The sequence below is a fragment of the Schistocerca gregaria genome, chromosome 4 (genome assembly GCF_023897955.1).
Source record: "Schistocerca gregaria isolate iqSchGreg1 chromosome 4, iqSchGreg1.2, whole genome shotgun sequence".
Taxonomy (NCBI): domain Eukaryota; kingdom Metazoa; phylum Arthropoda; class Insecta; order Orthoptera; family Acrididae; genus Schistocerca; species Schistocerca gregaria.
In genome coordinates this window covers 659,842,189-659,862,344 of record NC_064923.1, presented here as the reverse complement: position 1 = coordinate 659,862,344, position 20,156 = coordinate 659,842,189, and the positions used below count along the sequence as shown (strand labels likewise).

Here is a 20,156-nt window from a genome sequence, read left to right as displayed (position 1 = left end):
ACTGTCCGCAAGATCATTAATATACAACATGAACAGCAGGGGATCCAACACACTTCTCTGGGGTACACCCGAAGATAGTCCAACATCTGTTGATGACTCTCGATCCAAGATAATGTCATGCGTCCTCCATACCAAGAAATTCTCAATCCAGTCACATATTTCATCTGATACCCATTGTGACCGTACTCGTGAAAAACAGCATAGATGTGGTACTGAATCAAATGCTTTTTGGAAATTGACAAATACTATATCTGCCAGACTGCCATGATCCATAACTTTTCAGATGTAATAAAAGTTTGAATTGGGTTTCACATGATCTGTGTTTCCGAAATCTGTATTGGTTGGACTGGAGGAGACTGTTCTGTTCAAGATACATCATTGTGTTTGAGCTTAGGATGTGTTCTTAAATTCCGCAACAAATGAATGTTAAGGATACTGGACAGTAGTTTTGTACATCATACAGTTTTTGTTTGACGGACCTACAATAGATTATAGTTAACAGAGTGTATAGAATCTGATAAGAATTCCATTAGGCCCTGTGGCTGTTCCTCAGCGCCACTGCCACTAGTATCTACTTCACTCTTTTTTTTCGGTGTTACGAGAATTAAATTCGGGCAATATTCCTGGGTTTTCCTTTGTGAAGAACATTGGGAAACAGAGTTAAGCATTTCTGCTTTGATTTGCTACTCTCTGTGTCAATTCCAGTCTCATCCATGAGTGACTGGTCACCAACTTTGGGTGCCACTAACAACAGCTTTTACATATGACCAGAATATTTTTGCACTTTGTGAAAATTTGTTTGATAATATTCTGCTACAGTAGTAATGAAGCTTCAGCATTGCTCTCTTGACATCCAAACGTGTGTCATTCAGCATCTCTCTATCCATAGCCCTATGCTTTGTTTTATACTTATTATGCAGTAGTCTCTTTTTCTTGAGAAATTTCTCAACAGTGACTGCATACAATGGAGGCTCTTTCCTGCTATGAACTGTCCTAGTGGGCACATATCTATCTAGTTCATAATCAACTATTTTTTGAGCCATAGTTCTCTACCTGCTCTTGTCTTGTGTGAAAAGTGTCAAGCTTTTCATTGATGTGTGACTCTTGTTTCTCTCTCCAGTTTGCTGAACATGTAAATCTTTGTTTTAGTTGCCCTTTGTGTTCTGGTATTCATCGTTACTAAAACTGCCTCACGGTCACTGAGACCAGTTTTGATGTGGACTTCCTCAAAGAGGTCAGGCCTGTTTGTTGCTGTTAGATCTAATATATTTCCATCATGCCTGGGGTTCTGATGTGTCTGTTCAATATAGTTTTTGGAGAAGGCATTTAATAATATTTCACAGAATATCTTGTCATGTCCACCACTGACAAAACTAGAATTATCCCAGTTGTGTGATGGATGAAAAAAGTGTCATCCAGTGGTTACAGTATTCTTATGGAATGTGTGTTATTAGGATTTATTTATTAAGGTAAAATTGAAAAATTCATGTTGTATGTTACTTTGTGCTTCTCTTATGTACATTTCTTTTTTTCATTGTAGGAATTGTACACAATATGTAAGAAATCTAGACCTATGTGACATTTCTTTAATGTTTAAAAATTGTAGTTAAAACCAAGTTATTTTATTGCCATGGCTCTTTATGCCATATGATAGGCTGTTGTGGTCTTAAATCTGTTACCACGCTTTCATGCAAGTAGTGACAATCTAAAATTGTCAGCAGTGAGATCTTTGGACAAACCTAAGCATTTTTTTTAAAAAGAAAAAGCTATATTCTTTTGTTGCTAATGAAGTTAAATTTACCACAGCCAGAATTTCATTCTACACATTATGAGGGTGGTCCCATAAGTATCCGGCCTGACTGAGAGATATCAGTCGTTGTTGAAAAATATCTCTGGCTTAGAAAGTATACAACCTATGAAGTATATGTTTCAAGTTTGAAGATGTATTATTTAGTATTTGTTTGGCAACCATCAATAGTGAACTTTGTGAGTGAACTTGAGAAATGGAGAAAATTGGTCATATATATATATATATTTGAACCCCTCGGCACAGCCAATATTAAAGCTGAACTAGATTCTACCTTGGGAGACTCTGCTCCTTCATTGACAACAGTAAAATATTGGGTAGCTGAGTTTAAATGAGGACATACAAACTGCCAAAACGAGTATTGGAGTGGTCGACCAAATGAGGTGATGGCTTCAGAAATGGTGGAGAAAATCCACAAAGCTGTAGAGTATGATCATCGACCGAAAGTGCGTGAGCCAGCAGACATACACTCCTGGAAATAGAAATAAGAACACCGTGAATTCATTGTCCCAGGAAGGGGAAACTTTATTGGCACATTCCTGGGGTCAGATACATCACATGATCATACTGACAGAACCACAGGCACACAGACACAGGCAACAGAGCATGCACAATGTCGGCACTAGTACAGTGTATATCCACCTTTCGCAGCAATGCAGGCTGCTATTCTCCCATGGACACGATCGTAGAGATGCTGGATGTAGTCCTGTGGAACGGCTTGCCATGCCATTTCCACCTGGCGCCTCAGCTGGACCAGCTTTCGTGCTGGACGTGCAGACCGCGTGAGACGACGCTTCATCTAGTCCCAAACATGCTCAATGGGGGACAGATCCGGAGATCTTGCTGGCCAGGGTAGTTGACTTACACCTTCTAGAGCACGTTGGGTGGCACGGGATACATGCGGACGTGCATTGTCCTGTTGGAACAGCAAGTTCCCTTGCCGGTCTAGGAATGGTAGAACGATGGGTTCGATGACGGTTTGGATGTACCATGCACTATTCAGTGTCCCCTCGACGATCACCAGAGGTGTACGGCCAGTGTAGGAGATCGCTCCGCACACCATGATGCCGGGTGTTGGCCCTGTGTGCCTCGGTCGTATGCACTCCTGATTGTGGCACTCACCTGCAAGGCGCCAAACACGCATACGACCATAATTGGCACCAAGGCAGAAGCGACTCTCATCGCTGAAGACGACACGTCTCCATTCGTCCCTCCATTCACGCCTGTCGCGACGCCACTTTAGGCGGGCTGCACGATGTTGGAGCGTGAGCGGAATACGGCCTAACGGTGTGTAGGACCGTAGCCCAGCTTCATGGAGATGGTTGTGAATGGTCCTCGCCGATACCCCAGGAGCAACAGTGTCCCTAATTTTCTGGGAAGTGGCGGTGCGGTCCCCTACGGCACTGCGTAGGATCCTACGGTCTTGGCGTGCATCCGTGCGTCGCTGCGGTCCGGTCCCACGTCGACGGGCACGTGCACCTTCCGCCGACCACTGGCGACAACATCGATGTACTGTGGAGACCTCACGCCCCACGTGTTGAGCAATTCGGCGGTACGTCCACAAGGCCTCCCGCATGCCCACTATACGCCCTCGCTCAAAGTCCATCAATTGCACATACGGTTCACGTCCACACTGCCGCGGCATGCTACCAGTGTTAAAGACTGCGATGGAGCTCCGTATGCCACGGCAAACTGGCTGACACTGACGGCGGCGGTGCACAAATGCTGGGCAGCTAGCGCCATTCGACGGCCAACACCGCGGTTCCTGGTGTGTCCGCTGTGCCGTGCGTGTGGTCATTGCTTGTACAGCCCTCTCGCAGTGTCCGGAGCAAGTATGGTGGGTCTGACACACCGGTGTCAATGTGTTCTTTTTTCCATTTCCAGGAGTGTAGTAGGCATTTCAAAAAGTGTGGTACATTGCATATTATCTGAAAATTTGGACATGAGAAAACTCTGTGCAAGGTTTGTATCGTGTTTGCTCACACTTGAGCAAAAACAATGTCTGAAGATGTTTCAGTTGAATGTTTTGTGAACTTTTGGAGCAATAAAGCTGATTTTTTTGTGCCGTTTCATAACCATTGATGAAACATGGGTCAACTACTTCACTATCGAGACAAATGGACAATCAAAACAATGGACACAAATTGGAGAACCAACTCCAAAGAAGGTGAAGACCATTTCATCTGCAGGCAAGGTCATGGCACTGGTTTTTTGGGATGTGCATGGGATAATTTTCATTGACTACTGTGAAAAAGGAAAAACTATCAATAGTGAGTATTATACGAACTTATTGCAACATTTGGGCAAAGAAATCAAGCAAAAATGGCCACATTTGGCAAAGAAGAAAGTGTGGATTCTTCAGGACAGTGCACCAGCTCACAAGTCCGTTATTGCAATGGTCAAAATTAATGAATTAAAGTTTGAATTGCTACCTCGTGCAACCTGTTCACCAGATTAAGCCCCCTTGGATTATTTTCTGTTAAAAACAACGGTTCGGTGGTCGAAGATTTTCGACAAATAAAGATGTGATGTCAGCAGTTAATGGCTATTTTGAGGAGTTAGGCAGTTCTAAGAAAAATAGGTATCAAACTTATTTAACATCAATGGAAAAAGTGTACAGAGCTTAAAGGAGATTGTGGTGAAAAATAAATAAATTTTTCCAAAATTTTTGTGTTTTTTCTTTGTTGGGTCAGGTACTTATGGGACCACCCTCATAAATCTGTAGGGCAAAATTAATTTGAGGACTGGTTAAAATTTGTAGTTGGATATCATGCTCAGAAGCAGCTGAGGACTTTATAGAAGATTATAATCCATTTTTTAAATATGATTTATAACTTGCTTTGCCACATTGGACCACTTGAGTCATTCCATGCTCACTTTCTCTTTGAGGATTTTACTACTTGCTCCTTGCTCTCAGCCCAGTACTTTAGATTCCATCCGAACACAATTTTCTTAAGTCGTCTGAAATCTCTACTGGTCTTCTGTGCATCATTTCTGCTGAAAATTTATGATTCATAAGGAGACTATTAATTGTGTTTTTGTTCTCTGCATCAGTAATTCTAAGTCCGACTGCTTCAAGATCTCACTGAATTTCTTAGACCCACTGTCCTCCTTTCTTCTCTCCAAGACTTTTCATCACTACTTGTTTTAAAATCCTGTTGTCAGGCAGTCATAAGACATGAAAGAAATATGAGATTCTTTTCTTCTTCATTGTGCTGGTGATTGGGCTATTCTCACAATAAACAGTTTCATTAGGGAGGATTCTCCAGAATCCATCAACCTGATATTTTTTATTGATGCATGTTCTAATAATTCTTCATTCAGTCTTGAGGAGTTGATCAGTCCTTTCATTTTTAATTTGGAACAGAATTTCACAAGCATAAGTTACTTCCAGGAGAGTTATAGCTTTGTAATGTTAGGTCGTAGTGTCTATTGAGAGGCATTTATTATTATATGTTGACCAGGTTAGAAATTGTGCTTTCTTTCATTTGGTTGGTTCTATTTATCCATGTTGCTTCCTCACCCAAGTTGTGCAAAATAATTTCTCCGAGATAGTTAAATTGTAGAACTGTATTAATTGTGTGATCATTTATGAAGATTTTATCTATGCAAAGAGGTTTCATGGGCATGATTTCAGTTTTCTCAGAGGGTATTTGTAATCATATTATTGAGGCAACTTTTGGAGCCTTGTGATCTGAGCACGAACTTCTTCCATGTCAAAGGCTAAGAGAGCTAAATCATCAGCAAACCCAAGGCTGTTGGCTCTTATTGCTGGTTTTCCTCCAATTTTAATTTTACATGGATTTTCTTTTTGCCAAATTGTCAGGATGTAATCGAGGGCCACATTGAAAAGCTAAGGGGACAATCCATCACCTTGTCTGAGTCCTGTTTTTATTGTGAAAGCTATTGACATTTCTCCTCTAAACTTGACTTTTGAATTTGTGTTAGTTTAAGTTAGCTGAATGAGTCTTACCAGTTTGGGATGGAGGCCATATGATCTAAGGATTTTTGGAAGTTTGGGTCTATAAACACTATCATATGCTTTTTTAAAATCCATGAATGAGATGGATAACTGTTTGTTTCTACACTTGTAATACACCGTTAGTAAAGAAAGTCATACCCAGTATTTTTTGTAAGGGGGGGGGGGGGGAATATGCAGTTTTCATATTCTACCATATAAGTGTTTTGACAATTTTGCTGAAACAATTTCTTCCAAATTCTGAAGGTGGCAAGGGTCAAATACAGGGTGCAAAAGGCTATTTACAATTTGAACAGAAACCAGCTGGCAGTTACAAGAATTGAGGGGCAAGAAAGGGAAGCAGTGGTTGGGAAGGGAGTGAGACAGGGTTGTCACCTATCCCCAATGTTATTAATTCTGTATATTGAGCAAGCAGTCAAGGAAACAAAAGAAAATTTGGAGTAGGAATTAAAATCCATGGAGAAAAAATAAAAACTTTGAGGTTTGTAGATGACATTATAATTATGTCAGAGCCAGCAAAGGACCTGGAAGAGCAGTTGAATGGAATGGACAGTGTCTTGAAAGGAGGATATAAGATGAACATCAACAAAAGCAAAATGAGGGTAATGGAATGTAGTCGAATTAAATCAGGTGATGCTGAGGGAATTAGATTAGGAAATGAGACACTCAAAGTAGTAGATGAGTTTTGCTATTTGGGGAGCAAAATACCTGATGATGGTCGAAGTAGGGAGGATATGAAATGTAGATTGGCAATGGCAAGAAAGGTGTTGGTAACATCGAGTATAGATTTAAATGTCAGAAAGTGCTTTATGAACGTGTTTGTGTGGAGTGTAGTCATTTATGGATTCGAAACATGGATGATAAATAGTTTAGACAAGAAGAGAATAGAAGCTCTCGAAATGTAGTGCTACAGGAGAATGCTGGAGATTAGATGGGTAGATCACATAACTAATGAGGAGGTACTGAATAGAATTGGGGAGAAGAGGAATTTGTGGTACAACTTGACGAGAAGAAGGGATCAGTTGGTAGGACACGTTCTAAAGCATCAAGCGATTGTCAGTTTAGTATATGAGGGCAAGCAGATTCAGAAGGATATAAGATGCAATAGTTCTGGGAAATGAAGAAGCTTGCACAGGATAGAATAGCATGGAGAACTGCATCAAGGCCACAGCAACAACAACTGTGTAAGTTTGAGAACAATGAATCTGTATAATTTAGACACACATGATTTCTGTTACTGATAGAGGTTACACATATTTTCTTGTAGAGGAGATATTAACTCTATTGTGTTTCAGCGATTTAGGAAAAATGCACCAAATGAGACTTATGGACAATTGTTATTAAATGAGTGCAATTTGTCAATGTTATGTTACAAATATTTGTATTTTCACTACTTTATCTGCATCAATATTAGATCTCTAATAGCGAGTTTATAAAATTGCTGCAGCAGACAAGTCCTTAAAACTGTGTTCATCACAAAATAAAAATTTCAGTATGGAATAGAAATATATTTATTATCTTTCAATATCAGTACATTATTATTCATCTATATGTATAGAATTGATGTAATCAGAAAACAAGCAACATTTCTTTTGACTTTATAAGTAATTAATGTTTGTCCTTTGTCTGAATTCCAGGCTGTAAAGACAAATATGCAGAGTGAACTGCTGGCAGTTATCTCACGGGTAACTCAACAGGTGCAAGACCATTCTTCATCAAATGCCCCACTCCAGCTGCCTACTTCCAACATTCCTGTGCTGACCTCTGTACCATCAACTGGTCCTGCATTTCTGCTGGAGCTGTTCAGTTCTGTATTTGTGCAGCTGAGATGTATCACAAGTGCTCATGCTTCATTATTACACATTTTTTCTTGCATTGCTGAAAAACATCACGTTGATGTCCATCTGTATGAAATGGCTGATGTCTGGTCAAAAATACAGGCTGTTGTAAGTAAAAACTGTGCAGTTCTTTCTGAGATTAGTGCTGTCCTCTGTGTTAGTGCAGTATAATTATTATGTGTGTGATTTTTTTTTCTGGGATATGTTTTATTCTTATATTGCCATCCAAATGTTTAAAATCTTCATTGGGGTTGTATTTAATACTGTGAATGTTATATTTGGCTGTATTTATTTTATTGAAGTGATGTTTTATGCTGCATGCAAGCCTGTTGTTGGCTTAATCTTGTTACAATCTTTGCACTCATAGTGAATGACAATCTAAAATTTACAACAGCGATTTCTTTGGAGCAAATCTAAGTGATCATTAAAAGGGAAATCTACATGGTTGTGATATTCCACTGCTTCTTTACTGTAATATTGCTTTATTTCAGCACACTTGCTAATATCTTCTGTTCGAACTTCATTTCATGAAATCCTGCAGTTACTGCTGAAGTGTACAATTCAGCATCCAATTCTTGAAATAAATATGATGTGTCTCATAAACTATATACATATATATAAAAACAAAGATGATGTGACTTACCAAATAAAAGCGCTGGCAGGTTGATAGACAAACAAACAAATGCAAACATACAAACAAAATTCAAGCTTTTGCAACCAATGGTTGCTTCTTCAGGAAAGAGGGAAAGAGAGGAAAAGACGAAAGGATGAGGGTTTTAAGGGAGAGGGTAAGGAGTCATTCCAATCCTAGGAGCGGAAAGACTTACCTTAAGGGGAAAAAAGGACAGGTTTACACTCGTGCACACACACACATATTCATCTGCACATACACAGACACAAGCAGACATTTGTAAAGGCAAAGAGTTTGGGCAGAGATGTCAGTCGAGGTGGAAGTACAGAGGCAAAGATGATGTTGAAAGACAGGTGAGGTATGAGCGGCAGCAACTTGTCGATAGACACACATACATACACACAAAATTCAAGCTTTCGCAACCAATGGTTGCTTCTTCAGGAAAGAGGGAAGGAGAGGGAAAGACAAAAGGATGTGGGTTTTAAGGGAGAGGGTAAGGAGTCATTCCAATCCCGGGAGCGAAAAGATTTACCTTAAGGGGAAAAAAGGACAGGACTACACTCGCGCGCGCACACACCCATATCCATCCGCACATACACAGACAGAAATGTCTGCTTATGCCTGTGTATGTGCGGATGGATATGTGTGTGTGTGCGTGTGCGAGTGTATACCTGTCCTTTTTCCCCATTAAGGTAAGTCTTTCCGCTCCCGGGATTGGAATGACTCCTTACCCTCTCCCTTAAAATGTCTGCTTGTGTCTGTGTATGTGCAGATGGATTTGAAGTGACCAATGTTTTGAATGTGTTTAATGGTATCTGGTAAGGTATTGTATAGTTGGATACTAGGATGGATAAGACTGTTTTGAAATAACTTTGTGTTGGTGCTTTGATCATGTACATCCAATTTTTGTCTTGTATCATAGCTGTGTATTGTGTGATTTTGAGTGATGAGTGGTATTTTTGTATGTAAGTTTTACTTTAAATACATTATATTTTCAAGTATATATATGCAAGGAAGTGACAGGATCATCCTTTTTTGAAACAGTGGGCTACGTGATTTGTGATTATCTAACCCCTTCCGTTATTCTGATAAATTTTTGAATGTTTTGATGGCATCTCCAGAATTTCTCCAGAATTTCCCCAGAACATGCTCCCATACTGGCGGTGAGAGTGTACAACTGCATAATATACACATTGAAGGGTGTTGTAGCTGGTACAGTTTTTTAATGTATGTATCACAAAACAAGAAGTACTTAATTTTTTGTTCATTTGCTCAATATGTGCTTTCCATTTCAAGTTGTCTTGTAGATGAAGTCCAAGAAATTTGGTACAGGCTGTTTTGGCAATTGTCTGCCAATGTAGCTCTAGATTGAGTGATATCAAATTTTTTGTTTGTACTGTGTGTATATCCATAGCTACAGTTTTTCCAGTGTTTATTATTAAGTCATTGTCATCAAAGTAACATGTTAGCCCGTCAGTGGCTTCTCTTATGTTTTTTACAAGAGTTTCTTCTGAGTTTCCTGCAATTAGAACACTCATATCATCAGGGAATTGAAATATTTTACTGCTGTCGTTGCTTATGTTAAGGTCATTTACATAGAGTAAGAACAGAGCAGGACCCATTACTGATCCTTGTGGCACTCCATATTTAACAGTCAGTAGCTTGGAATTATATTTCCTAGTGACATTATCCCTTTCCTGATCTATTTCCACATATTGTTCCCTGTTCTTAAGATAAAAGCTGAGCCAGTTGTTAGCCCTTGACAAATCTAAAAATATGCCTACGGTAAGTTTTTTGTTGTCTACTGCTATCAGTGCCTCTAATAGGAAGGAGTGAACTGCTGATTCGGTTCAATGGTTTGCTCTAAATCCATGTTGAGATACTGACAGAATGCCATTAACCTCTAAGAAGTCTGTTAGTCTCTTATTGATGAGCATTTCTAATATTTTTGAGAAAACAGACATAAGTGCCAATGGTCTATAGTTGGAAATATCATCTTTGTTTCCTTTCTTGTATAATGGCTTCACTTTTTCTACTTTCAAACATGAAGGAAAAGTCCCTGTAGTAAAAGATAGGTTACATAGTTGAGTTACGGGCTCAGTGATAAAGTCCCCACATTTCTTTATAATTAAATCAGGTATATCATCTACGCCTGCAGAGTGTTTCATTTTGAGACTTTTTATTGTAACCAGTACTACTACTACATTTGTTGGGTACATAAACATTGATTTGCTTTAGACTTTTTTCCCTGTTTCTGTATGCTGTTTTCTGTTAGAGGTCTGTTACATTTATAAAATAGTTATTAAACATATTAGCTACTTTCTGTGGGTTATTAATGTTTTCCAAGCCAGCCTTTAATACTATATTGTTAACTCTATTTTTGTCAGATTTGGTTTCTTTCTTTACAACTTGCAAGATTGCTTTGGTTCTGTTTGAAGCATCTTCAATGTATTTGTCATTGTCTCATTTTTTTGCTCTCTTTATTATTTTATTAAAGATAGATTTGTTTTTCTTAAAGTAACTGTCAAACTCCTGAGTTGTGTGGTGGCTTCTTGCAATATTGTTAAGGTACTGTTTTCTAGCCAAAGATTTCCTTATACCACTAGTAATCCACTTGTTGCTTTAAGTGGTTTGGGTTGTTTTGGCTTTCAATGGAAAAGCAAGATCAGATTAACATTTAAAAATATTCATTAATGTCTGAAACTTATCAGAAATATTTTCTGTACTGTACAGTAGCTCCCATGACTCTTGTTGGAGATAATTCTGGAATGTTTGTACTGCAGTATTACTGAAAGTTCTGCCCATGTGTGTAGTCTTTCTCATATAATTATAGGATGGATTAGTGTTTGTACAAAAGCTTATAGCCTATGCATGATGGTCTGCCGGTCCAGCTTTAATTACAACTGATTTATAATTTGCTTTGGAGCTCATTGTTATTTGGTCTATAGTAGTACTAGAATGATTCGTTTCACATGTAGGGGAGTGGATTGTAATCTCCAAATTATTGGCTGTTAATATGTTCATCAGCTCAGATTTTGAATTTCTTCACTCATTAAAGTCTACATTTAGATCTCCACATATAAGAACTGTTTTTTGATTTGTTACTACTTTATTTAGTAAAGTATCAAGTCGAGTGTTGAATTTTTTTCGGTGGGTATCTGGAGATCTATATAAACATATTACAATTAATTTGAATGCTGGAATTTCTATGCCTAATATTTCAAATTCTTTCTCAGTGTCTAAGTTCTGAAATTGATATCTTTCTTTATGTATATGCAGTTCCCTCCATGTGTAAACTGATTTCTACAAGTTTGTGCTGCTAACACATAATCCGTTATTGCCACTGTCTTTAACTAATTTTCTTTCAGCCAGTGTTCAGTTAAGCAAAGTATATTAACATATCTGAGTTCACTTGATAGCAAGATTTCCAGCTCTCTTACTTTATTCCTAAATGACTGACTGTATATTCTGATGAAGAAGAGTGACCTGTGAGATTTTAAGTTTGTTCTGATTGTACTTGGTTGACCACTTATCTTTATTTCTGAACTTAAATTATGTGGGAAATCTTCATTCTCATCTTGAAGTTTGAGTTGGTTTTCCCACTGGTCATAAGAAAATGTCCTGATGGTGAAAGGGGGCAGTTCTCCATCTCTTCGGTCATTTTACTTGTGTGGTCGATGTTGAGGTGGTGTCTGTTTTTGCTGTAAGGACTGCTACTGGAGGTGGTGGTGATAGCTGCACTAGTTATCCTAATTTGGTCTTCAGGCTTTTTGGGAATAAAAAAATCTTGTAGATGACATGGTCGCCTTACATGTAAAAATAGATGTCCATGGTGATACTTTTGAGACTTGGTCCACTGACGTCATTAGTGGGTCTCCTGTGGGTACTGCTTCTGGTTTCCAGTGCCCAGTTCTACTTGTTGTATCTTGGATATCTTCAGGTGTGGAACTTGGTTCAGTTGCTTTTTTTGGGTTAGATGCTTTTGCCTGTGTCAGAGCCTGGTTTATTCAATGGTAGTTTTGTTTTGCTGTCTTCTTTGAGTGAGGAAGGTGTAGTACAGTTCTTTATTGTGGCTCCTCGTTTATCTTTCATAACTATCGAGTTGGATAAGTCTGTTTTTGCTGCTGATTTTTCTTGTGTTTTCACTGTCATATTTGCTGAAAGGTCTTCACATTGTATGTATGTTAGAGCTGGTATTTGCAGATTGGCACCTATGCTAGCTGTAAATGTCTACATAATTTCTTTTTGCCTTTGATTTGCAAGTGAAGTCCAGGCCTTATTGTCCGAAAGCTTATATTGTGACAATCTTTTTGTTGTGCCTATCTGCGACTCAGTGTCTCCCCTGTATAGTGAGTGGTAACTTTCCTTTACATAATATTGTTACATTCCATTGTTTCATTTCTGAAGAATAGTATACATGTTAATATCATTTACAACTCTACCTTGCCATTCTATAGATATATATTGAGGTAAACTATTACTACCATGTCCCATATTCATACCTGGCTTCTAATTTGTCTTCTGTGCTGTATTTATTTTAAACCTCTGTGGCTAATCACTCACTACTGTAACTACTTGTGTATGTTCCAGCACGCTTACCTGAAAGTTAGCCCATCATATTTACACTTTATAGCTAAAGGTATATCCCCATTGATTCCCATTGTCAAAAGGGGTGGAGTTAAACTCCAGCATCAAAAAAACTCACCTGGGTCCTGCAGTCCATTTACTGGCTGATGTTTGTTAATTTCTATTGTTTGCCACATACTAAAACAACATTGTCAGTCATTACATATAATTACATCACTGTGTGTATATTAATAAAACATTCTTGGGTTTCAAGTCACGTCAAGTGGCTTACTGCCCAGGGCAGTAAACCACTTGACGCAGTTTGAAATCTGAGAATGTTTTATTAACGGATATTGCCGCGAAAGCATGCGATTGTGTGTGTATTAGTTATCTTGTTGCTTTTGAAGTATAGGATAGTTAAGAGTAATTGCAGTCTTAGAGAAGATGGGGAAAGAAGTAAGAGATTGCTATATGGAAACTAAAGCTGAGAAATATATTAGATAACTAATGCCACAATAAAGAAAAAGAATAAGCAGTTCAACTCAGATCCTATACAGCTTGCTAGAATCTTGCCACAACTAGATGCCAAGGGAAAGTGGAATCATTGTTTAGGTTTTGCTGTGTCTCTGATTGTAAGTGTGTCGTTGACACTGCTGCTGCTGCTGCAGGTTGACGAGCTGCAGCTCCGATCTGTGATGGTTGCTGTAGACTCACGTAGCGTTAATACAGTTGAAGCCCTCCATAGGCATTGTTGAAAATCTTCCATCCCATGGTCTTTTTAGCTTCTTCTCCATCATAATTGTTCATTGACTAAAACCATGCCAAATTTCTCAATTTGCAGTGCTATAAATTGCTTTTGCACTGCAGTGTAATCTTGGGATGTTGACCCATGTCGCTGCAGACAACAGGTATTTATTCCAGCATATCTTTGTATCCAAAAATCACTAATATTCTTCAGAATTTCAGTTTTCTAGTTGCCATTCTTGTTCTTCATCAGTTTTATTTACTCCCAGCCATATTTGTTCTGGGTTGTTTCAGTGATCACAACATGAAATATTACACTTCTACTGTACTGTGATATTAGACAGTGATGTAAAGTCTGATTGAGAGTTATGGCTACATTCTTGCTCACCTTATTATTTTTGCACACTCACGAATACCTGCCAATTGAACTTCATTTCTGAAACTACTGCCGTTACTGATGGAAATTAAGAGTACAGTCAAACATCCAATTCTTGAAATAAATACTTCTCATAAACAATGTAATATATTTTGTACTCTCATTTACAGTGACTGTGCATACAATAGTTGCTTCATTACACTGCCTCCATCCATTCCCTAATTCATGGAGGTATCTTCTGTCTGTACAACTAAATGAAAGAGAGTATTGCCATACGCATTTCACTTCTCTTATTTCTCTTTATACACATAATAAATGTATTTGTAGTAGTTACTATATGTTACAATGTTACACTTTGTCTTGTTTTTATTTTGTTTTTCATATTAGATTCAACTTTTGTAGCACAAATTATCGTTCGGTGTTACATACGATTTCCAGTGCTGTTAGCCCATACATGTGGTCCTGGAGATGTGTTCATTGGTTTCCTGCTCCAGCTGGCTGACTTCCGACATTTCTCACCCACATTTGTTACATATGCATTTCACTTACATCAGTCACTTGCACTTTTCATTTTGTGATCAACATGTGTGTGTTTACAGTGGGTAGTTTTGCATGCTGTCACTGTGTGTTTAACATTTATCTTTTGTTTGTGTTGTCAGATTATTGTTGTTATTGTTTTAGTGGCTAACATGATCAGAGAGTTGTTGATTGTATAGATATGGCCATTAAGTACTTCCTTTTCTTGTAATGTCAGAAGTTTTTTGTTTTCCTGACATTTCAAGAAAACTTTCCGATACAAAGAGACCTTTCAATTAAAAAGGTAATACTTAATGACCAAATCCATATAAGCAACAACTGTGTAATCATGTTAGCCACTGAAACAATAACAGAGATCTGAAACATAACCAGAATAAATAATTAATTCATTGGAGTAACATGTTACACTACATTGTGTGTATTTGCTAATGTAGATAAAAAACTTAAATGTACCATGGTAGACATTTGATGCTCACAACAATTTATTGAGGATAAGTTAAAACTTACAGTTGCATCTCACCCATAGAAGTAGCTGAAAACTTCATAGAAAATGTTGTTTCACAAGAAAATGTTTCAGTAGCTATATATATAAATGGATTAAATTCATAAGACTGAAATATTAAATGTTATGTACAGTATGTATATATTAATTTGTTGTTTCAATGGGGAAGAGAATCTGATTGCATAAATCTTTGTTGCTGAATACTTTGTTTGATGTGTGATGATGTCCTTCCCTGTTGGAAGTATTTGAACTTCCCAGATTATTCAGTCATTTTGTTTATTTATTTCTTTATTTTCTTAGCTGCAGTTGCTCCTTACAGATTACTTAGACATTCAGAACACAAGCGGAGAGCCCCAGCAGGCTCCCTCATTTTCAGAATCAGCAAGTGACATGTCTGTCTTCTTCACAAGAAAGAAACCTTCCAGACAGAAAAAGAGTCCTTTGTTTAAATTTGACTATTCATCTCATGCTCTAACCATGAACAGCTATTTAAAGGACCAGTGGAAGAGTGATAGAGTTATGAAGGTAATAATTTATTCTTTACAGTGAAAATAGTAAAATGTAAGTGCAAAGATAATCTTATACACACCACTGTTTTATGTCATCCTGTACATCAAACATAATATTTGTGAACTCATGATAATGAGTATAATTTTCTTGCATGCAGTGCTTTATCTTTTCTTCAACAGTTTGAGACAAGAAAAAAATGCTACACTACTATGTTTGTGATAAACCATCTGGTTATCATGATTTGCGACACAGCAGCTTAGCATTTTCCTGCTGCTCCCGTGGCAGCAGAAAGGGAAATTTTTCATTGCATAACCTTAGTTATACGGCTTTGTCTGAAGCCACAAGTACATTAGATTAGATATAAAGTGTGTCCTTTTCAAACCTTCCACATTTCAAAAGCCCCGGAAAAAATAAACTAAATAGATATGATAATGAAATTGCACCATGTGATAGAGCAACTCAAAGAATTTATGTTCTGGCAACAGATGTGCAACTGTTGTTGCCATAGTCTAGCATCATCACATTAAGTGAAATTGGTGACTCTGCGGCAGTGCGTGCAAGCAGTAGTGTGGTTTGCAAGAAACCTCCAATTACTGTGCAAGAGATTGTAGATTGAAAGGATGTAATTCACCTGATGTGAAGACAATTAAGGAATGGTATCATAAGTTTCTGGTAACTACAAATGTTCTGAACATCCTGGCTGTGCATGTTATAGTTTTTGAAAGAGGCAGTAGACGGCATCGGACAAGCATTTCTCAGAAACACCCATAAGTGAATTCGACAGGTATCCAGGCAACTTTATGTACCTGGAGCAACATTGCTTTGTGTAGTGCACCAGCTTCATCATTTGTGTAACATCCAATGCTGAACAACAGAACCATGCTGACAACAATTTGCTACAGATACGCTTCAGCATATTGATGTGAATGCCAGCTGTGTGGAAAGATGTTTATCCTTAGATGAAGCAACCTTTCATGTATAAGGGATGGTTAATTGGCTTGATGTTCAAATTTGGAGCTTGCAACACCCACACGTTATCATTGAACAAGTCATGATAGCTCTAAACCATGGTTTCCCGAACTCTGTTCCATGAAACACTGATCTTCCACAGAAAATGAATAAGTGCTCTGTGAAAAACTATTAATAACATGATGTTTTCTTATTTCAACATTTTGATGATTCTATTTTTTTTTTAATTTTATGATGATTTCTTTATTATTAGTTATGATTTAAAACTGAAGTAATAACTGAATGAAACAAGTTTTTCTCATTTTTGAAATTTTACAAATCTTCAAAATAAACAAGGTGTCCCATCACAGTACCAGAATTCTCATAGTGTTCTGCTGTAGGAAAAGTTTGGGAATCCCTGCTCTAAACTGAATGTCTGGTGTGGAGTACTGCATAACAGGATTGTTGGATCTTTCTTCTTTGCAGAAAACACATTGAATTGATCATTGTATCTACCGTATTATACAAGTTTGTTGAGAGTTTCTTCAAACTGCTTTGGAAGGTTGATATTTGAGTTCTGAAATTCATGTACTTTTATTTTTTACGGAAATCCAATTGCCCTTTGGTCTCCTCCTTGTCTTGTTAAACTGAAATTTACTGGTAGCTAAACATTTTGTTGCTACTGGAAAGTCATTGAAGGTCTGATTACTTGAATAATGAACACTTTTGGGACCAAAACAAGTGACTTAAAACCTTTGTGAAGAAGACTCTTGTTTCTAATATTGATTCCATGAATAGAGGTGTTTTTCCTCAATGATTCACATTTATTTGCTTTTATTTAAGTGTAGAATTTTTCCATTTATAATTTTTATTTATTTACGTATTTATATATTTATTTTCTTGGCAGAATTGGAGCCATATTTCTAGCCATGTGTCCTCAGAGATTACACACAGTAATAATAACAGGAATGTATATAAGTATTAGAATAATTTTGTTCGAAGTAATATTGTTTTAAGTTCATTACTTCTGTTATAGTATTACTCTCAAATAAAAGTTAAGATCCAGTAACAGAAAGACGTGGCAACAGTGGAGGAAGGCAATTGGGATATCCCAGTAGAAAAACTCTACTAATTGTCACAGGAAAAGGCTTACTCACCTCATGAAAGCAAAGTGATTTTGGAACAAGTGTGACGTACAAACCTTGCTATCTTTAGTCTGGAACTGCCAGTGTTTGTAACATGTTGATTCACATTGCTAGAAGCTCACCCAAGATCGTGCAAAGGTCTTTAACTGTTTGAGTTGTGGTAATAGGATACTATCAGGTAATATGAAAGAAATTCCTTCGCAAAACTATTCACTTATTAGTGTCCAATGCAGTTTAAGGATTGCATGTAATGCCATAATTTTCAGTTTTGACCATCCTGTTAATTAAAAAAATATCTTCTGGGTCATTTGGCAAACCTGTTTTTGTTGAGGTAGCACTTAGGTACAGGGGATTTCATTGGTATGTAAGTGTTAAAAGAATGTAACAGACCATGACCTTAATCTGAGGGGCTGCTGGAGACACCTTTTCATATGATTTCTCTGACAACTCATTGATGTCTGTTTCTTGTGAATGCTCTGTTTGAGTAACTCAGCTGTTTTATTTTCAGAAGTAAAATACCAAAATTAACACCATCAGAAATATTACTGAAATTAGAATATTACTGAAATTAGACAGCATTACAATAATCTTTATGTTTGTGCATGGCTTGTTTTAGATTAGCAGTCACTTTGATTAATGCAATTGCCATAACATGTGTTTCCAGAAACCTGATTGAATTTTATCATGTATGCAATGAGCAATAAGGTAGTTGCAATGTGCATCACCTATGATGGTGATACCTGAGTAGGTGCTCATCTAGTGTCTGGCATCTTACATAATTTGGATGTTGGATTAATGACAAATTTGAAATGACAGACACAATACTGCATAAGTTAGTTTGACACTTTTGCAAATTTGTTGATGCTTGTACACTCCTGGAAATTGAAATAAGAACACCGTGAATTCATTGTCCCAGGAAGGGGAAACTTTATTGACACATTCCTGGGGTCAGATACATCACATGATCACACTGACAGAACCACAGACACATAGACACAGGCAACAGAGCATGCACAATGTCGGCACTAGTACAGTGTATATCCACCTTTTGCAGCAATGCAGGCTGCTATTCTCCCATGGAGACGATCGTAGAGATGCTGGATGTAGTCCTGTGGAACGGCTTGCCATGCCATTTCCACCTGGCGCCTCAGATGGACCAGCGTTCGTGCTGGACGTGCAGACCGCGTGAGACGACGCTTCATCCAGTCCCAAACATGCTCAATGGGGGACAGATCCGGAGATCTTGCTGGCCAGGGTAGTTGACTTACACCTTCTAGAGCACGTTGGGTGGCACGGGATACATGCGGACGTGCATTGTCCTGTTGGAACAGCAAGTTCCCTTGCCGGTCTAGGAATGGCAGAACGATGGGTTCGATGACGGTTTGGATGTACCGTGCACTATTCAGTGTCCCCTCGACGATCACCAGAGGTGTACGGCCAGTGTAGGAGATCGCTCCCCACACCATGATGCCGGGTGTTGGCCCTGTGTTCCTCGGTCATATGCAGTCCTGATTGTGGCGCCCACCTGCACGGCGCCAAACACGGCGCCATCATTGGCACCAAGGCAGAAGCGACTCTCATGGCTGAAGACGACACGTCTCCATTCATCCCTCCATTCACGCCTGTCGTGACACCACTGGAGGCGGGCTGCACGATGTTGGGGCGTGAGCGGAAGACGGCCTAACGGTGTGCGGGACCGTAGCCCAGCTTCATGGAGACGGTTGCGAATGGTCCTCGCCAACACCCCAGAGCAACAGTGTCCCTAATTTGCTGGGAAGTGGCGGTGCGGTCCCCTACGGCACTGCGTAGGATCCTACGGTCTTGGCGTGCATCCGTGCGTCGCTGCGGTCCGGTCCCAGGTCGACGGGCACGTGCACCTTCCGCCGACCACTAGCGACAACATCGATGTACTGTGGAGACCTCATGCCCCACGTGTTGAGAAATTCGGTGGTACGTCCACCCGGACTCCCACATGCCCACTATACGCCCTCGCTCAAAGTCCGTCAACTGCACATAAGGTTCATGTCCACGCTGTCGTGGCATGCTACCAGTGTTAAAGACTGCGATGGAGCTCCGTATGCCATGGCAAACTGGCTGACACTGACGGTGGCGGTGCATAAATGCTGCGCAGCTAGCGCCATTCGACGGCCAACACCGCGGTTCCTGTGCCGTGCGTGTGATCATTGCTTGTACAGCCCTCTCGCAGTGTCCGGAGCAAGTATGGTGGGTCTGACACACCGGTGTCAATGTGTTCTTTTTTCCATTTCCAGGAGTGTATTATTACGATGATCAGCTTGTATACGGCAGTTGATACAGTATATTCATTACAGGTTAGCATTTGCATTCCATTGTAGAGAATTTGGCAGTGGCAATATCTTCCCAGTACAGTTCGTCTGTAAAATTCTGATGAATGCACAATGTGAAGTTTGGTTCATTAATATATTTACTGCACGTAAAAATTGTTCATAGAGATGTCGTAATGAAACGAGTGCAAGGCACAAACACTTTTGCCAACTAAATGCTGTCAGTGAAATGTAAAAATTCATATTTCTATAGTAACAGTGACACTGAGA

At 38.8% G+C, this 20,156-nt stretch overlaps 1 protein-coding gene across 1 annotated transcript in view; it reads left to right on the top strand.

The window, feature by feature from the left end:
- Positions 1–20,156, top strand: part of LOC126266809 (exocyst complex component 4) — a 246,924-nt gene that overhangs the window by 112,248 nt on the left and 114,520 nt on the right. Inside the window, exons 7-8 of the mRNA XM_049971362.1 lie at positions 7,424–7,732; positions 15,281–15,505. Coding sequence (XP_049827319.1) covers positions 7,424–7,732; positions 15,281–15,505 — 534 coding nt within the window. The remainder of the gene's footprint in view (positions 1–7,423; positions 7,733–15,280; positions 15,506–20,156) is intronic.